The sequence below is a fragment of the Cyanistes caeruleus genome, chromosome 20 (assembly GCF_971803275.1).
Source record: "Cyanistes caeruleus chromosome 20, bCyaCae1.hap1.1, whole genome shotgun sequence".
In the NCBI taxonomy this organism is placed as follows: Eukaryota; Metazoa; Chordata; class Aves; order Passeriformes; family Paridae; genus Cyanistes; species Cyanistes caeruleus.
Window position 1 is genome coordinate 4,850,337 of NC_141720.1, and position 17,601 is coordinate 4,867,937.

Here is a 17,601-nt window from a genome sequence, read left to right on the forward strand (position 1 = left end):
GCAGAAAAGACACATTTGCAAGGACTCCTTTTACTGATATAAATTTATCTCCATTTAGAAAGTTTGCATATTGCCAGGTTAGCTAGACCAGCAAAAGCACTTACTGTGAAAGCCACTTCTTAAATGGCAAATATCTCATTTGATTTTTTTTCATCCCAGGTGTAACAGAGATTACAAAGAACCCTGGAACGTACTATACAAGCACAGAGAGATAACTTTACAAACTTATGCACTGCAGAAAGATTATCACCTTCTCAAAAGCACATGGAAGATGAAGGGAAGCAGAGTATCTTGTATAGACAAATTGGATATGTCAGTGTGAGTGTTCTAACTGCTCACAGAAAATGCCAAGTGATTTGTAATGATCACTTTCTTTTTATCGCCTCCCTTTATCTTGTAGCAGAGTGACAGTCTGGTACTGAGAAATAACAGAATGAAACACACCCATACAGCCCGTTTCTGTAACTTCTTTCTTCAGTATATACATAGGGTTCCCAACACGAGTACTGATCCCAGTCCAGCTTGAAAAAAAAAAAGAAAGGGAAAACATGACAAAACAAGACTTAAGCAGCATGAATGTGGCTCTCTCTGGAGAAGTGTAAAAGACAATTGCACCAATTACATGCTGGTTTTGGAACTCCATGTAGCCTAAGCCTATTGAAATATATATTTGTGAGCGGGAGTGGAGGGGAACGAGGATGCTCTGGAATGAGGCCTGGAGCTGGAATGCTGTCGTAAAGGCAGCAGTAGGAGGGCAAGCTATAAACTGGCTGCAATCCTCAAATTTAAAAAAAGGTCCGGAAACATTTAAATGCCAAATTATGTGACACCTTTCATTCCTGTTTTTTCTTTTGTTCTTAGTTTTCCATTTAATTGGCTGAAACTTTTCCTATTTATGCCACCAACTGTGTAAGCTGGGCTGACTAAAGGCATTTTTATTTTTCTTTACTCTAGCCTGACAAACTGCTTATGCAACAGCTTACACCTTTAATAACACCAATAAAACTGCATCAGAACTTAAAACCCCTCCAGATTTCTTAGCATCAAGGCCTGAGAGAACTTGCTGCAGTGCTGGCATGTGACAGGAGGCAATTTATAAGGAATTAACTCTGACAGTCACTTTATACAGCTGATTTTCAAAGATCTAGGCACTAAAGATGTGTTAATGAGGGTACTGAGGCTTCATAATTAATTATATTAGCATCTCTTTGTTACTCTCTACAACAGTAGTGGCTGGTTGACATTTCAATGGGAGTCTGGTGGTATTCTTTGTGATTATTATCCAGGAGTACAGTTTTACCTTAACTCCCAGAGGGAAACGTTGCATGTAAATGCTGCTGTGAATTGCAGGGGCCTTTGGAGCTCAGTAAAAGCCCTTGAAGGAGACCCCGCTGGAAACTGAATGGATGTCAGTAAAATTTCTCTAGTCTGGAGTCTCTCTTCAGATATGGACTCTCCTCCCCCTTCCTCTCCCTCCCCCCTTCCTTCCAGTGAGCTGGTCCTTCTCACAAGGCTTAAGAACAGCAAAATCCAGCCCTTGCTGAATGTCGAGTTCCAGACCCCTAAAGGAAGGAATACTGACCCGAACGAAGCAGTGAACAAAATAAACCTGAAAATAAAGAATATTTTCATAGGCTGGAATTTTCAGTGCAATAAAACCAGAGCTGCCAGAAGGAGTCCCAGAAGTGGTGAGTCAGATAATAGATGTACGGCTGTGGTGGGAGGGAAATGGTCTCTACTTTGTTTTACACCACTCCACCCCCCCCTTTACAAAGGCAGATGAAATTATTTTCCAGTCGTACTGCTGCAAAAACAAACATGGAGTTTAAAGGTTATTTCCTTTCTGTGTTTCTGAGAGACATTAGTTTTGACTCCAAAGGGGAAAGGAAGCTGTTTTGTCAATGACCTCAATTTCTACTCTGAAAGTTTTTACAGTATCACCTGAGGTGGCAGAGCTGCTCTTTTGTTTACTGATATATTCCACTTGTTTGTGTTAATTTTAAAAAAGTTACAAAAACAAACTGCTGTTTTTTCACACCAGTTGTATTTAGAACCTTGTCATGGTTGGGCTCAGTTCAGGGCACCGTTTGACAAACACCTCTGCTAAGTGAAACTCGTGCAATGCGTTCCTCACTCTTTCATTCCCGTCTTCATGGGACTCTCTTACATTGTTCCTGCATCTGCACCAGGGAACCAGATCAGAGTACTAGCCTGAGTTTAAAAAAAAGGGGTTGTGGGGACTATTTCTAATTGAAATCAGATTCAGATTCAATTTAACACACACACACAAAAAAAAATCACTGGCACAATGCAGGAACAGTGTAAAGGGGAAGAGGGGAGGAATGCGTGGTGGGGAATGCGTAAATAGGAACTTTTACCAAAAAACAGTTTGTCAAACTATGTCCTGAAAGACTTCACATTCTTCCAAGCCAGAGCCACTCTGTTGTTTGTGCAGGTAGAAACTCAAATGCAGGGATTACAGTTGCAGGACTCTCAGAGCTATTGTAATACCAAAAAATAATAACTTCCTACAGACTGACACAATTAACCAAATTCCACTCACAGATCATTGTTGGCAACTTGTGCAGGATTTTATGTAGCTGAAGTTGGAGACCAGTTCTATTCCTGAGTTCCATCTCTGGCTCTAATGAGCAATAACTCCGAATAACTCTGGCATTCAGTTGACCTACCAATAAAAGAATTACTTTCCTCACAGAGCATTTTACATTTAACCAGATTTTTGAAATGAGCTTTGACATTCTCAGATGAAAAGAATAATGTGCACAATGTACTATTATAGCAAAAACTGTGTATGACAGATTCCTACATGTTTTCCTGTCTTTTGTCTCACCTTTCCTGTCACCATACTCCTACACAGGACTCAATACACACTGTAAATTTTTGAGTAATGCCAACTTCAGACTAATGAATTGTAATTAATGTACCCATTCTTTGCTGAGCAATGTTGTGTATGTTTATTTTTATCTGATACTTTTTGGATAGAGACAGAGGTTACTCCCCCTGAGAGTTCAAATATCAATAGTGGTCTAACCAGGGAAGTTTTTAATGATTCCCACAAAAACTGCTGCCACTTGGTAACAAGACAATGGATGAAATATGCACAGTGTAAAATTTTTGCCTCTAGTGCTATTCCCAAGGGACCAAATCTAGAAGTGATAGTCAACTTTGCCTAGGATTCAGCAAGTTTTCCTGCTGTAGGACTGAGGAGAAGATAAATAAGAGTTTTAAGAATTGGCCAGAGTTAAAATCCTGGAAAGCAAACATTCATAAATTGACTGTAGAAATTTTGTTTCTCTTTGTTTCACTATGAGTGGTGAAGATGGAGAGGATGTTCTGTGTATCTCCTAGCAGAAGCACAAGGTACAGTTTTATCTAGTCCTCAACATGTCTGAAAAGCTTATGCATTTTGTTCAAAAGTGTCTAAGGTTTTGTTGTCTTTCAATTTAATATTTTAAAGAGTAATTTGACTGCCTCTTTGCGTCTAGTATCTGGGAACAAGCACAGGCGTTATGTGACCATACATCTCTTCATGGATTACAAGCAGGTGCTCTGGTAAGTTAAAGATGTTGGTGTAGAATAAAATAAAAGTCAGGTTTAGCAATAATTTCATAATGGAAATTTCATAAAAAATAAAAATAACAACTAATACAAATAGGATCACTGGATTTATTCAGTGACATATTGTTAGTCACTGCCTGTTGTCTGTGTTACTGAACTGCTGTCCTGCTTCAAGGCAATTACCAGCCCTGAAATATTTTCATCTGAAGGTTTAAACTGCAACAACTTTGAGGACATGTGGAAGATTCTTCTGTCATTATCTCACCCTTCAGTTCTAACATGAATGCTTGACTGGGAAGGTCTGTGACTAGTGGAGATGAATAAACAGTTGGAGCTGGTATTTGACTGGTTAATGTGTGTGCCAAACTGTGTGTGTAGTGCCGAGGAGGCTCAGCAGTTCCTGGGGGCTGTCAGACTGATCACACACAGCAAACCAGCCCTGTGTCTCTGCCTGTGGCTCCCAGCAAGCCCTGATGTGCCAGTCAGGCTTTGCTATCAGGTACAAGCTTGTGTATTCTTGAAATGTGCCTTCAACTCACAGGTGTACTCAGTAACTTGAAAGCTTTCATATACTCTAAAAATTTATCTTGCACTTTAAGGTGGAATCTTTGTTCTCACTATAGAGCCCAAGCCTGCAAGTTCTTTGTGGAAAACCAGGCTCTCAGCATAGATGCACAATTGTTAAGAAGTTGGTTGCATTTCAGCAATGGTAAAATGATCCTTGATTTATATTTTGCTACTATAATTTACAATTCTTTGGGATGGAAGGCTGTGAAACCATGAGTTGCTATTAATTACACTGACTTACTTGCATGATCATATATATATATATATATATATATGCCCATTTTGCCTTGCAGAAATACTTAGGGGAAGATGTATTCTTTTTTTCACACATCACTGCATTATATTAGAGAGGATTTTAGCACATTTTCTGATTTCATCTGCCAGATTGGGGGTTCAAGTTTAAAACTTACAGCTGACTTGACATTCCAGAAAAAATAAGCATGATTACCAGTTATGTCTCTGTCTTGTAGTAACATATCTAACTAAGGAAAGAAACACTTGAGATCTGAACTTTAAATTCAAGGAGCAGATATGAGATTTCCTTTACAAAGAAAGAAAATTGACTGTTTAGTCAATTCTTGAAGAAAATGTGCAGTTATAACTGTACATTTAAACCCTCAGCAGTTATTCAAGGACTAAAACTGCTTTAGAGGTTAGTTACAGGTCATGAAAACATTAGAAAGATTTGAAGAGAGATAACTGAATATTAATCAATAAACATTTTTTGGGGGTTCTTTTGTTACTGTCTCAGGGATATTAAACTAATTTAATATTTACACATTGTATTATTTAAAATATTTATATATAATCAATATACCCTTTTATGTTGATAATAGTTTTATGGTAGTCAAAACAGATATTGGATTTTTAAAATTATTTTTAAAGTACAGCAGTTAAAATTCATGATTACTTAGTTTTAGATACATCAGTGTATCAGCATAATTGTGTACATCAGGAATACCTGGTAATTTATAGACTAAACAAGAGGTTCTAGTAGGGAACTGACAGGTGCCACTTCTACCTGCTTGAAACTAGTTTTCGAACTTGCCATCTTTATTTCAAATTGTAGACTTTCAAAGACTAATCTAGAGAAAGACAATATAGTAAATTACAGGTGAGAAAAGAGGAAAAAAACCCAAGCAGATACAACTACATAATCAAGACACCCAAATGAAACAGAAGGAAGAAAACCAAGCTCCACACATGAATTTACCTTGTCTGAAATGGAAGATTATCCATATTAATCAATCTTGGGAGATGCAGACAGAATAAGGAAAGAGTCGTCTCACTATGATGGGCTTCAGAAGGGCCTTGAGACATCCCTCTCCTTGGGAAGGATTTCATAATCTTGCAGTCATAAAGTTGTGGTGCTTTACTCACCTTTTATGCCCAGCGGTTACAATTGCTGTAGGTGAAACCAGAGTAAGGGATGGAAGCTCCTCTCTCCTGCTGCTTGCACAGGGAAGCACAATACAAACCTTGCTCATGTGGCAGCCCTTGTGGGTGGCAGTGGAAGCGAGGACATAGCTGGTGGGAAGTGACAGCTGGGAATACAAAAGGAAAAACAATGGGGATTTGGAAGCAACAGGTGGAAGCAGGATTCAGAAAAGTATAGCCAAGATTTCTGAAGAGGCAGGACTAATCCAGGCCTCATTGAGTAGGTCCACTAGAAGAGCAACATGAAGAGGCAAAACAGGAATTGAGCAGGAAGGCTGTGCTAATGTTGTATGATTGGGGAAGCAAATACAGACAGCAAATTCCTACTCCATCAAAACCGTACTTGTTTCTTAACCTGATCTGTATCCTGACACTCAGCTGTGAATGATGTGCTGCTGCTTTTGTTAGAAGAGAGTGACTCGGCTATTCCTTTAAGAGCAAACACGGGCGAGTTGTAGCTGTGGAGCTGCACTGAGCTCTTCCATGACAGGTGGACAGGAAAGGGACAAAAAGGGTTATTTAAAGTCTGCCTGCTCTCAGTGCAGTGGCAGGTGTGCTGGCAGGCAGCTCTGTGACCTTCTGGAGTCGAGCTCCCCAGTAACTGAGCTGGATGTGACTGACAGGGCTCTGTGCCCTCAACACAGCATGTCCCAAGTTATTTATATGGGTTGTTTAGTCTCGAGGAGCCTCAGGGGGCACCTCATTGCTCTCCACAACCACCTGAAACGAGGTGAGGGCCGGTCTCTTCTGCCTTGCCTGCAGTGAGAGGACAAGAGGAATTTGCCTTAAGCTGAGAGATTCTGGTAAGATACTTGAGAGAGATTTTTCCCTGCTAAGGTGGCCATGCATTGGAATGGGTGGAGCCACCATCCCTGGAGGTGTTCAAGAGGTGTCTGGATCTGGCATTGGTTGATGTGCTTTGATGGTTTGGGGGCTTACAGTGGCAGTACTGGGTGAGCATTGGACATGATATTCTTAAAGGTCTCTTCCAACCTTGATTATTCCATAATTGCTTTGTGCCATGTCCCAGGTAAGGTGGGTAGCACAGGGAGACGAGGACGCCACATCCCCAGACCACTGCAGGCTAGAAACGCGACCTCATGCCCGGCAGGGAAGCGCTGAGCCTAGTCCCAGGGGAACGCCTCAGGCAGCGGCACCGCAGCCTTCTGAGAACCGTTTGGGTAGCGGGGGTCCCGAAATCCATCCCTGCCCCGCGATGTCACCCGGTCGGGGGACATGACGGGCCCCATCCCGGCCGCACCGAGGGGTCGCTGTCCCCACGGGCCGTGAGGGGACGGGGCGGTCGGGGACGGGACTCACGGGGCCTCGCGCGCGCCGCCATAGCGAGGCCGCGCGGGCACGTGCAGCCCGCGCATGCGCGGCCCCTTCTCCAACACACCCCACGCGCGCCCCCGCCCTCCCGCGCGCGCCGTCCTCTGTGTCTCCGCGCCGCGGCCACGCCCCGCTAGCGCTCCCCGACCAATGAGCGCCCGGCTTGGGGCGTTCAGGGGGCGCGGCCTCTGCGCGGCTGCGCACGCGGGGCCTTCCCGGCGTGTGTGTGTGTGCGGAGCGCAGTGCGCCTGCGCATCGCACCGCCCGCGGCACAGCGCGCCCGGGGCGGGGGGCTCGGTGCGCACGCGCGGTGCGGCCGTCGTGGCCCGGCCGGGCGGGGGGGGCCGCGCATGCGCGCCGCGTGCCCGCCCCTCGCCAGCAGCAGAGGAGGAGGCGGCGGTGGCGGCTCTGGGCGAGGGAGCGCGAGGGGAGTGAGAGGCGCCGTTGCCGCCCCGGTATCCGGCAGGACCGCGCGGAGGAGGCGGGAGCGCCGCGGCGGCGGAAGGACCTGAGTGGCGGCGGCAGCGGCAGCAGCAGCAGCAGTAGCAGCAGCAGGAGCAGGAGGAGTCAGTGCCTGGCCCCCCCCCCCGCGCAGCCCCATTGCAGCCCCCCCCTCCCTCCCGCCCTCCGCGCTCCGCAGCCACCAACATGTCGGCGCCGGCGGCCAAAGTCAGTAAGAAGGAGCTGAACTCCAACCACGATGGGGCCGACGAGACCTCAGGTGAGGCCGCGCCGGGGGCGGGACGGGAATGGCGGCAGCCGGCGCGGCCTCCGCCTCGCGCCGACCGCCATTTTCCCCCGCCGCACGGGCCGCGGCCGCGCCGGGGGCGGGCGGAGCGCGGGCCGGGCCGGGCGGATGTGCAGGCCCGGCGGCGGCGGGAGGAGGCCATGTTAGCGCCCTTTTGTCTGCGCTGCCGGCCCGGCTTCCCTCCCCGCGGGGCCGGGCGGGGGGCGCTGCGGCTCGGCGGAGCAGCGGGACCCCCCCGCCGCCCCTCCCGGAGCAGCATCCGCGGAGCCTCATTGTGCTCCGCCGCCGCCGCCATGATGCGCCGCCGCCTCCCGCGCCGGCCGCGGCCGCGTGGTGCTGCCGGGCCGCGCGGGGATGGAGCGGCGGAGACACGCGGTGCTGGGGCCGCCCGCGCCGGCCCCACGTGCGATCTCGGCTTTTAAAGGTCGGGGTTGGCCCCGGCCGCAGCGCCTTCCCCACGTGCGTCCCCCGCGCTCGCGAAGGGAGAGGCAGAGCTGTCCCCCAGCGCGGCCGGGCCGTGCGGGACTCGCACCGGGCGCTGCTTCGCTCCAGCCGCTTCCCGCTGCCGCTCATTCATCTCCCGCGCGGTGGGTAAACAGCGCTCCGTAACCCAGGCCTCGGCCAGACTTGGTCCAGGGGAAGTGCCCATTAGAAAATATCTGCCAAACGGCGGCTTTCGCGTCTCTTTCATTTATATCTGTCCTTTCGGACGTTCTTTAAGGTTTTTGGAAGGTGGCATGTGCCTAGATAGGCTATTTCTATTGATATTCCAGTACTCTGTAAATTACTTTATGTTTCTTCAAATGTGTTGGCTGTAGCAAATGTGGCTTATTACTTATTAATTAAATTATTATTGACTTATAATTTAAGTTGGCTTGTAGAACAGTGTAGTGGGATGTGAGCTGCGGTTTCCAGGGGTAAACTCGCTTCAAGGGCTGTTTTCTCAAACTTTGCTGCACTTCAGCTGCAGCACACCCTGTAAAACTGGTGTTTTGAGGCCTTTTAAGTTTTGTGACATTTAATAGAAAAACGTGGGAACTTCTACAGTAGATCACTAAATAAAGAGAATACCCAGGTGTTTTGTCAGGCTTGTGAATGAAGGGATATTGACACGTTTTCATTTGTTTTTCAGAAAAAGAGCAACAGGAAGCAATTGAACACATTGATGAAGTACAGAATGAAATAGACAGGTAAACATTATCTAACTTTTAAAATCTTTTAGTAGAAACTGACAAAAGTGAAAGTGTTTAGTAAAGTGAACACGTAGTAGTACTCATTGTCTTTGATCTCTGCCAAGATATACCTGTGTTCTGACTTGATTAGAGACATTAAAATAACAAAAGTGTCCTGGTTTCTTGGTTAACTGTCTATAATTAAAGAGGTAGAACTTGAGTTTAAAATTTTAAATTAATTGTGGTATTTTTGATAATAGAAATGTATTTCGCGCTGACTTCTCAAGTTAATGTGTAAGCTATTTGGCTAAAGTATTTCTCTGTTAGCAAGCAGAACCAAACACTTGGCTGAAAAACCAGCTTTTATTATACATTTTTATTATAATATTCATGTGCTTGTGCAGTAACACACAGAAAATGTCTCTGAGATGTTAATTTTGTATGCCAAAGCTCTTGGGGCTGTGGGTTCTGTGTCAGCCCCTCCCTGCATGTTCTCTCCATGCCCAGTGCCCTACAAGGATTGCAGGTGACTGTTGGAACTGTGAACATGTGAAGCTGTTGCAGTATCAGGGCTTTGCCTTTTACAATAACAGTTCACTTTAAGTCTTCAGATTTTACTTGGACAGAGTGCAGAATTGCTTTGCTGTAGCTGCCTAAAAGTTACAGGGAGCAGGTGATAGGGCTGTGTTACTCATCTGCAGGTTTTATGCAGACAAAATGTTCAAGAGGTAAAACACTGCTTTGCTTTGCATAAAGGTCCACCTCTGCAATGTTCAAGGTGTTCAGAGGGTTCCATTCAAACCAGTGAGATTGCTTCTGGCAGAGTGGTTTTTTAACAGTTCTTACAGCTCTGAGCTTCTGGGGTTTTTGGGACACTTCATCTGCAGAATATGGCAGACTTATCAAACTCTTTCAGCTTTTAGTTAACTGCTCTGATGTGTGCTTAAATCCCAGTTCTCTCCATGTGGTTAACATGGCTCTTTCTATTACAGACTGAATGAACAAGCCAGTGAGGAAATTTTGAAAGTAGAACAGAAATACAACAAACTCCGCCAACCATTCTTCCAGAAGAGGTCAGAATTGATCGCCAAAATCCCGAATTTCTGGGTAACAACATTTGTCAACCACCCACAAGGTACATTCCTAACAGCCCTTTTTTTTCCCCTGTAAATTTAGTGTTTGCTTGCTTGTTATGTGAGTGTCTTAAAGATCTGAGGGTCTTGTTGAGTTGTTACTAAGCATATAAAACACTTCCTTCCCGTCCTAGATTGCATTTTTAAAGCTTTTTCTTTCTTGCACTTGTTGACCAAAGGAACATCTTTTTTACTAATCATAAATCTTCTTTCTGCATTTTAAATTGCGAGTTTCCTACTTTTTTCAGTTCATGGGAAACTCAAAGTGTAAAAAAACAACAAAAAAATTATTCTAGATTGCTTGAGTGTTTTCTACCTGGAAGTGGGCTCCTTGGGACTCTTGACAATAAACTTCCTAGAAAATAAGTTTGTAGACTGCTTAGATTGGGCAAACTACATGCATGAAAATCTGTTTCAGAGGGAAGGGTGTGTATGTGTGGGTAGGCTGTTGGCTGGTAACTTGAAAAGAAAAAGCCATGAGAAGTTGGCTTGGACAGAAGTGTTCGTTTTTAGATCTCCCTGGCTATCAGTTTCCTGTGTTTTGCTTGCCTGTTTCATGGCTTTGTTAATGTGGGATTCCTCCTTCTCTCTCAGTATCTGCACTCCTGGGAGAAGAAGATGAGGAAGCACTTCATTATTTGACCAGAGTTGAGGTGACAGAATTTGAAGACATCAAATCAGGTTACAGAATAGATTTTGTAAGTACTTTAAATGATTCAGTTACTTGTGATTTTATTGTCTTTTTTTTTTTTTTTTTTAGTGTAATTGCATGTTGGGTTGTAGTTTATAACTGAAATCTCTGCAGTTACCTGTTTAGTACCAGATTTGACTTGATATGTGTTTCTATTCTTTGGGTTCTAACTCTTTGCTTTCCACTCTGCAGTATTTTGATGAGAATCCCTACTTTGAAAATAAAGTTCTCTCCAAAGAGTTTCACCTCAATGAAAGTGGAGACCCATCTTCAAAATCGACTGAGATCAAATGGAAATCTGGAAAGGTATGTATTGCATCGGGGAGAGCCCAAGTGTGACTAAGTGAAAACATTACCAAGTGCATTAGCTTGTCTCTTCCTTAGCCAGGATATAGACTACTCTGTGTTGTTTACTTAAAATAACTATTAAATGAAGAATTCCAAGAACAACAGGTTTAAGGGGATCAGATAGCAGTGTGTGATCTTGTTTTATATTTTCCACTATTTCCTCAACTTCCTTTCCAGATGCCACATCTTTTGTAGAATCTGCATCCACAATAATCTGGGCATATCTGTGACCCAGGCAGTGTTCAAACATCATTAATTTACTGCAGTTCATTTCTGTAGAAGTACTTAAGTGTTATCGTGAAGATTTTGAACTGAGTTTTTAAATGTAGAGCTGAGGCTTGCAGTTAAATTGCCACTTGTTTTGTCACTCTCAGACCAAGGAGAAAATTTAATGTTTTTCGTATTGAGTACTAGAACTTTTGTACCAGAAATTGAATTCCTGTACAGACCAGTCGAGTGATCTTTACAATGCACCACAAAATCTGTGTGAATTCTGCTATTGTTCTTCCTTAAACAGTCTAAACCTATAAATGTTGTCATTCCGTCAGGAGAAAAAAAAAAAGAACATTAGAAGTGTGGTGTAACAATATGGTCAAAGAAATAATTTATTTAATTTCAGACTTAACAAAAAGATTGTTGCAAACTTACTACACTTCTTTTCTAGGGTAAGGTGATAGATACAGACGTTATATGTGTTCTTGTGACCATGTGTTTTAGCAGTTTGTGTGGGGTTTTTTTCACTTACTACTAAAGACTTCAGAGTGAGAAATCATAGGCAAAAAGGCCTAGATAGGTTTTTATCTCCAAACGAGTACAGAGCTTGGAGATGTGGAGACTTTCTTAAATTTGGTATATGTAGTAGTTGCTGCAATTACAACTACTCTTGAGTGTTATTTAGGCATTGTGAGGCCTTGTAAGTTCAGTGTGTCATTGAACACTTGTCATACTTGTGTTTCCCCGAGATAGGGAAATGTAAATCTAATGTGAGAGTCTGTGAGTTTTCAGTGTTCCAGTGGAGGTTGTTGAAAGAAACAAGCAGGTTTACTGTTCTCTCATGTTCATGAGAAATGCAGTATCTTCTGTCAGTTGTTTGAGTTTCAGATGTGTTTTACAGACTTACCCTGAAAGAGGGAGGGGAAGGTGACTTCTTAAGGTTGTTTAGACAAGTACATTTCCAAGTGGTGCTTATAGGGAAAAAAAATGCCATAGACAACTTTAGGGAACTTCTTAACTTTCTTTTCAGGACCTGACAAAACGTTCAAGCCAGACACAGAACAAAGCCAGTAGGAAGAGGCAGCATGAAGAGCCAGAAAGCTTCTTCACCTGGTTCACTGACCACTCTGATGCAGGAGCTGACGAACTGGGAGAAGTCATCAAGGATGACATCTGGCCAAATCCCCTACAGTACTACTTGGTAGGTAGAGCCCTGAGCCAGGCATCTGCACCCACAACAGCTCTGTGAAAGAGTGAGTTTGATCACTGTAGTTGATGTTGTAAATGTGTCTTTAAGGTTCCTGATATGGATGATGAAGAAGGGGAGGGAGAGGAGGATGATGATGATGATGAAGAGGAGGAAGGATTAGAGGATATTGATGAAGAAGGAGATGAAGATGAGGGGGAGGAAGATGAAGATGATGATGAGGGAGAGGAAGGAGAGGTGAGTAATCTTGCCATTCTTGCCATTCATGTGGTGTTTGAGAGGGATCTTGTAAGAATACCAAGCCATTGTGACAAAGGTGAACTGGTTCTTTTCTGCACCCCAGGGTGTGAGAACTGTGACTGCATTAACTTGAGCAGTTTCAGGTAGTAATAAGTATGTTTGTGTGTATGAGAGACAGTGGAAATACCTGGTTTCAGTAAATTTGTAAGGGAAGTGCTCTAGGAGAACTAGTACATTTATGTGGCAAAATTCTTACTTCATTACTGAGCATTCTAGCAATGCTTTACATATAAATGGCTTTTGTGATGCACCCAGTCATCCTTTACACTTGTTGGTTTATTTCTGCTTATGGCCAGCCTAGCTAAGACTTTGTTAGGTTCAGGAATTAGAATTCTGCTTTGGTAGTAAGTGGGATTCCAGGCTCAGCATCCAAGGTGCTGGGAACTTAGTTCAGAATGTCTTTGTTTCTCGGAACTGGGCGTGGTGTGTCTGACTTCCAGCAGCACAAAGTAAGAGCAGTGAGAGAAGGGCTGCTCTGGTTTATAACCTGGAACTTGGCATGTAAAAGGTGAAGCATTTTGAAGTTTTAAATGAGGGGGAAAAGATGACCCCTTCACTTTCCACATGTTAAAATCATGTCAGTGCTTGTAGTGACTCTTAAGTCACAGTTTCTCAAACGTCTGATGTGTTTTCCTTGGACACCCATGTAGTGGGTGAATTCTTTGTGGTCAGTAGCTGGGCACCCAGGGCAAGTGTTACCATCCTCTAGTGAGGGAAGAGATGATCATACAGCACCATCAGTAGCCCTGTAAAAAGTTCTGGTCACTGCATTTGCTATCTGAAGTTTAGTGATTAGATTTATTTAATTGTTGCTTATCTTTCAACAGGAGGATGAAGGAGAAGATGACTAATTGAACACTGATGGATTCCAAACCCCCTTTTTACCTTCTTAATTTTTCTCCAGTCCCTGGGAGCAAGTTGCTGTCTTTTTTTTCTTGTGCTCAGTCGCCTTGTTCTCTTGAGGTCTCTTTTTCTCTCCTCTACACCATGGTTCACAATTTATTTTGGGAAAATACCTTGAGCAGAATACAGTGGAAAAGAATCTACCAGTTTCTGTTTCAAGTTCATTTTTATCCCTTTCTGTCTCAAAACAAAAACTGTTTATAAATTCAACACACCATGTTCTGTGGGAAAAAAGAAAACCTTCTGCTCCCTTCACTCTGCTGGAAGCTGAAGAGTGCTAGGCCCCTGTGTAGTAGTGCATAGAATCTAGCTTTTTTCCTTCTTTCTCTGTATATTGGGCTCAGAGATTACACTGTGTCTCTATGTGAATATGGACAGTTAGCATTTACCAACATGTATCTGTCTACTTTCTCTTGTTTAAAAAAAAAGAAAAAAACAACAAAAAAATAAAAATAAAAATGGGGTTATAGAAGGTCAGCTGGGGTGGGTTTCAGATGTTTGGGTGGGTTAAGTGGGCATTTTGACAACATGGCTTCTTCTCCTTTGGCATGTTTAATTGTGATGTTTAACAAACATCCTTGCAGTTTAAGATGACACTTTTAAAATAAAATCTTCTCCTAATGATGACTTTGAGCCCTGCCACTTGATGGAGAATCAGCAGAACCTGTAGGATCTTATTTGGAATTGACATTCTCTATTGTAATTTTGTTCTTGTTTATTTTTAAATTCTTTTTTTTTTTGTTTGGTTTTTTTTTGGTGGTTTTTTTCTTTTCTTTTTTTTGGTTTTTTTTTTTTGTTTCACTGGAAAGGAAAGAAAGATGCTCAGTTTTAAACGTTAAAGTGTACAAGTTGCTTTGTTACAATAAAACTAAATGTGTACACAAAGGGACTGGTTGGTCTTCACTGAAAGAAACAGTTTTTATATCCTATTTAGAACTTGCTTGTAGTTTCTTGGCATTTTTGGGGGCATTTTGTCAGTATTTCTGTAGTGCAATGCAGCCTTGTGGTTGTGTGGACTGAACCAGTTCATGTAGTTTCCACTATTTCAGTACCTGTAAAGTGTTTCCTTTGGTAGTTCCTACTGCACACTGACTCTTGAGTTCCCTGCAGGGTCATGTGCTGTGTGTGAAGACACAGGTGTATATTCATGTTTTGCAAAAAGAAAAGTCACTTGATTTGTAGAATTTTTAGTAATTTGCCGTACTGTATCTCCAGTACATCAGTTTGCATGAAAATACCATGCAAGCTCAGAATAAAAAGACCCAAGGGGTGGTCTTAAAATATTTGGTTGGTTTTGTAAGTTTTTTCAGTTGAAAACAAATCTTAATTGCAAGCTAATTTGGGGGCTGTTTCAAAGAGCAAGATTCTTAGTAAAGTTCATGTATAAAAAGTTGCTACTTCACTGCTTTTTTTTTCCTTGGTAGCAGCATGTATATGTGCTTTAGATACACTGTACTCTCATTTTAAGAGACTGCATTTGACAAACTTGTAACAATTTCACATAAGAGGTTGTTGGAACTGGTATTCCACAAAATGTAATGGAAGTTGTTTTAACATGCTTTGCTTTTGAAATATTTAAAAAAGTGTTCTATCAGCTCATCTGAAATTCAAACAGCTCTTTGGATGTGTAGAAAAGACTGTCTTCTGGGAAGACTTGTTATATTCTCTGATTCCTTTTCCTCACAGAATTTGCTGTAGTCAAATTCAGCTTTTTTTTGATGCTTAAGAATACACTTGGCAGAACAAGATCAGTGTCTGTTTGAGACGTGCACAAATAACATGTGTGAGGGAAAACATTCTGTAAGTGTGTGGTCCAGCTTGGATTCAATCCAGTTATCAGAGACAATGCAACGTCCAGTCTCATGTGATCAATGCAAAAATAAGACAACCATGTACTTTATTCCATCTCAACAAAAGCTTCTGCTCTCATCCTGCTTTGCAGAGCCAAATACAACGTTGATCAGTAATGGTTTCTTACCATCTAGAGAGAGAAGGAACAAAACCCATGAAGTCCTATAAATTTTAGTGTTTTTTAATTTGATTCCTTTTTGTTGTAAGATTGAAAATAGCTTCCTGTTGTGGTGGAGGGTCAATGTGCTGTTACTTGCCATGATGCCTCATTACTTAATTTTTATGTAGTCGTAATTGTAGTTCCTCAAGGAAAATTATCTTTTGCTAGTCTTGAATGCTTTAGGAAAAATGTTGTGCCATTGTTGTTCCATCCCGGTTGGTTACTAGCAGAAAACTTATAAAAACTGTTTTGAAAGTAATCAAAGCTTCAGGCTCTGTAAAGTCAAATACCAGGAATAAGAAATGAGAAGTCTGGATAATTAAATGCTACTCAAGAGATTTTTCTTGTGCATTCTTTAGGATTTTACAGGGTGCCAAAATACTCTTGCTACTGTACTGATAATACTGAATTTGCTGTGAAATTTGAAGGTTTACTCCTGGCAATGGCTAAAGAGTAAACTGACATGGTAAAAGAATAAACCATATTAGTTAAGTGTTAATTTTTTTTTTTTCCTAGCATGGAAATGATTAGGGGTTAACACATTTCTTTGCAATGCTGAAGAAATACTACAGCTGGCCATTGTGTGCTCTGACTGTTCACTTAATGTCTAATTTGGCTGAATATATGTAATGGGTGTCCATTTTTTTACTGGATTTATTTTATATGTGTATAAAGAGCTTTTAAAAAGACATCCACCTTGGATAATAATGGGAGATCTGTTCTTATTAAATATCTATTATTAATTCCCCACTGCTTGAGCTCCTCACATCCAGTTAATCCCACCATGTGAAATTTGTTACAGGTGGTAGCTGACTTCAGGTTTTTTAGCCTGAATTTCCAGGGTTAGAACATAGAGTTGTCAGCAATTTAATAAAGGTGAAACTGCTGTGCTGGGGCTATATGGCCTAACCATCTCAAAGGTTATTTTTAAGCTTAACTGCTATAAAATGGAATTTTTTGTCTGTAATTTCTAGTGCCAAAGGAAACAACTACATCTGAGTGTGTAAATACAGTTAGAAAGGTTTGAGGTTTTTAAAAGAGATTATCTGTGTGCTTATTCATACTTTGTCAACATAGTTTCTGTCCCTGTAAACAAGCATTATCTGAATCAATTTCTTAGTCATTTATGATATTCATTTGAATCTGTAAGCTCTTTGTACCACACTAAACCAGGTGCATAAGGATAGTACTATGTTTATTGGATACTGTTCCTGAATTTTGAAGCCATGTTGGTTTTTTTGTTTTGGTTTGGTTTTTGTTTTTTAAAGAGAATGAAATCAATGAAATAATTTCTCTGCTGTACCTTCAAGCTATCCTTCTGTTTGAAGGAATTAAAATACATTTAACTGTTACTTGATGTTACCATTTCTAAGAGTCTTTTTCAAAAGAATCAGTTTTTTTAGTCCCAAACTCGGCACAGTCTTTCACGGGTGAGGTGGACAGGGTTTGCTTCTCCTTTATGGAGAAGAGTGAGGGGAGGTCACAAGTGACTGGTCCACGACACTTCCTGCGGGAAACAGATTTATGCTTAATGTCCTTCCTCCCTCTCCTGGATTAAAAATTGAAAATTTTAAGACTTTTTCTTGATCATCACGTTCTCCGCGTGAATGTGCTCTCTCGGGTATAATGGAGGATAGCGGCTGCCGGCTCAAGGTCGGGACGCACCTTTGGTCCCCGCTCTGCTCCAGGAATCCCCAAAGCGTTCGCAAAGTCCCCAAAGCTGGGCAGGACCTGCGCCAGGATCACCCCCGGCACCAGGGGATGGTGCCCTGCGGGCTCCTGGAAGGGCTGGAGGGGCACTTTGTGCTCCCATCTCTGCCATTTATCTGCCCACAAAACAGGGGTTTGCCGAATGGGCAGGAACTGCTGATCCCGCGTAGCTGTCTCCGCAGGATTTGAGGGACACAGATGAACCACGCCCGGGGAATGGGGCTGGGCTGCTGGGTAGCCAGGGACACGG

The 17,601-nt window shown here is 42.7% G+C and overlaps 1 protein-coding gene and 1 long non-coding RNA gene across 3 annotated transcripts in view; one reads left to right on the top strand and one right to left on the bottom strand.

Annotated features, from left to right (window-relative positions):
* Positions 1 to 6,995, bottom strand: part of LOC111936973 (uncharacterized) — an 8,780-nt gene extending 1,785 nt beyond the window's left edge. The window contains exons 1-4 of one of the 2 annotated variants that reach the window (XR_015278142.1): positions 6,688 to 6,995; positions 5,527 to 5,690; positions 2,564 to 2,686; positions 445 to 521 (exon numbers count right to left, since the gene is read on the bottom strand). This is a non-coding gene — a long non-coding RNA (uncharacterized LOC111936973). Of the gene's footprint in view, positions 1 to 444; positions 522 to 2,563; positions 2,687 to 5,526; positions 5,691 to 5,926 lie in introns of both variants that reach the window. The other variant, XR_015278143.1, reaches the window with a different exon arrangement.
* Positions 6,996 to 7,214: 219 nt separating this feature from the next.
* Positions 7,215 to 14,515, top strand: SET (SET nuclear proto-oncogene). Its single transcript, XM_086858069.1, has 8 exons — positions 7,215 to 7,636; positions 8,796 to 8,853; positions 9,828 to 9,970; positions 10,563 to 10,666; positions 10,852 to 10,965; positions 12,251 to 12,421; positions 12,518 to 12,664; positions 13,555 to 14,515. Exons 1-8 carry the CDS (start codon positions 7,564 to 7,566, stop codon positions 13,576 to 13,578), a joined length of 834 nt encoding a protein of 277 aa, XP_086714195.1. The 5' UTR covers positions 7,215 to 7,563; the 3' UTR covers positions 13,579 to 14,515.
* Positions 14,516 to 17,601: the final 3,086 nt, after the last annotated feature.

What these genes read in the sequence shown, in the direction of transcription:
- SET (XM_086858069.1), top strand. Translation starts at nt 7,564, where the DNA reads ATGTCGGCGCCGGCGGCCAAAGTCAGTAAGAAGGAGCTGAACTCCAAC. An exon ending in TGGGGCCGACGAGACCTCAG is followed by an intron (nt 7,637 to 8,795) that starts GTGAGGCCGCGC and finishes TTTGTTTTTCAG; the next exon opens with AAAAAGAGCAACAGGAAGCA. An exon ending in ATGAGGGAGAGGAAGGAGAG is followed by an intron (nt 12,665 to 13,554) that starts GTGAGTAATCTT and finishes ATCTTTCAACAG; the next exon opens with GAGGATGAAGGAGAAGATGA.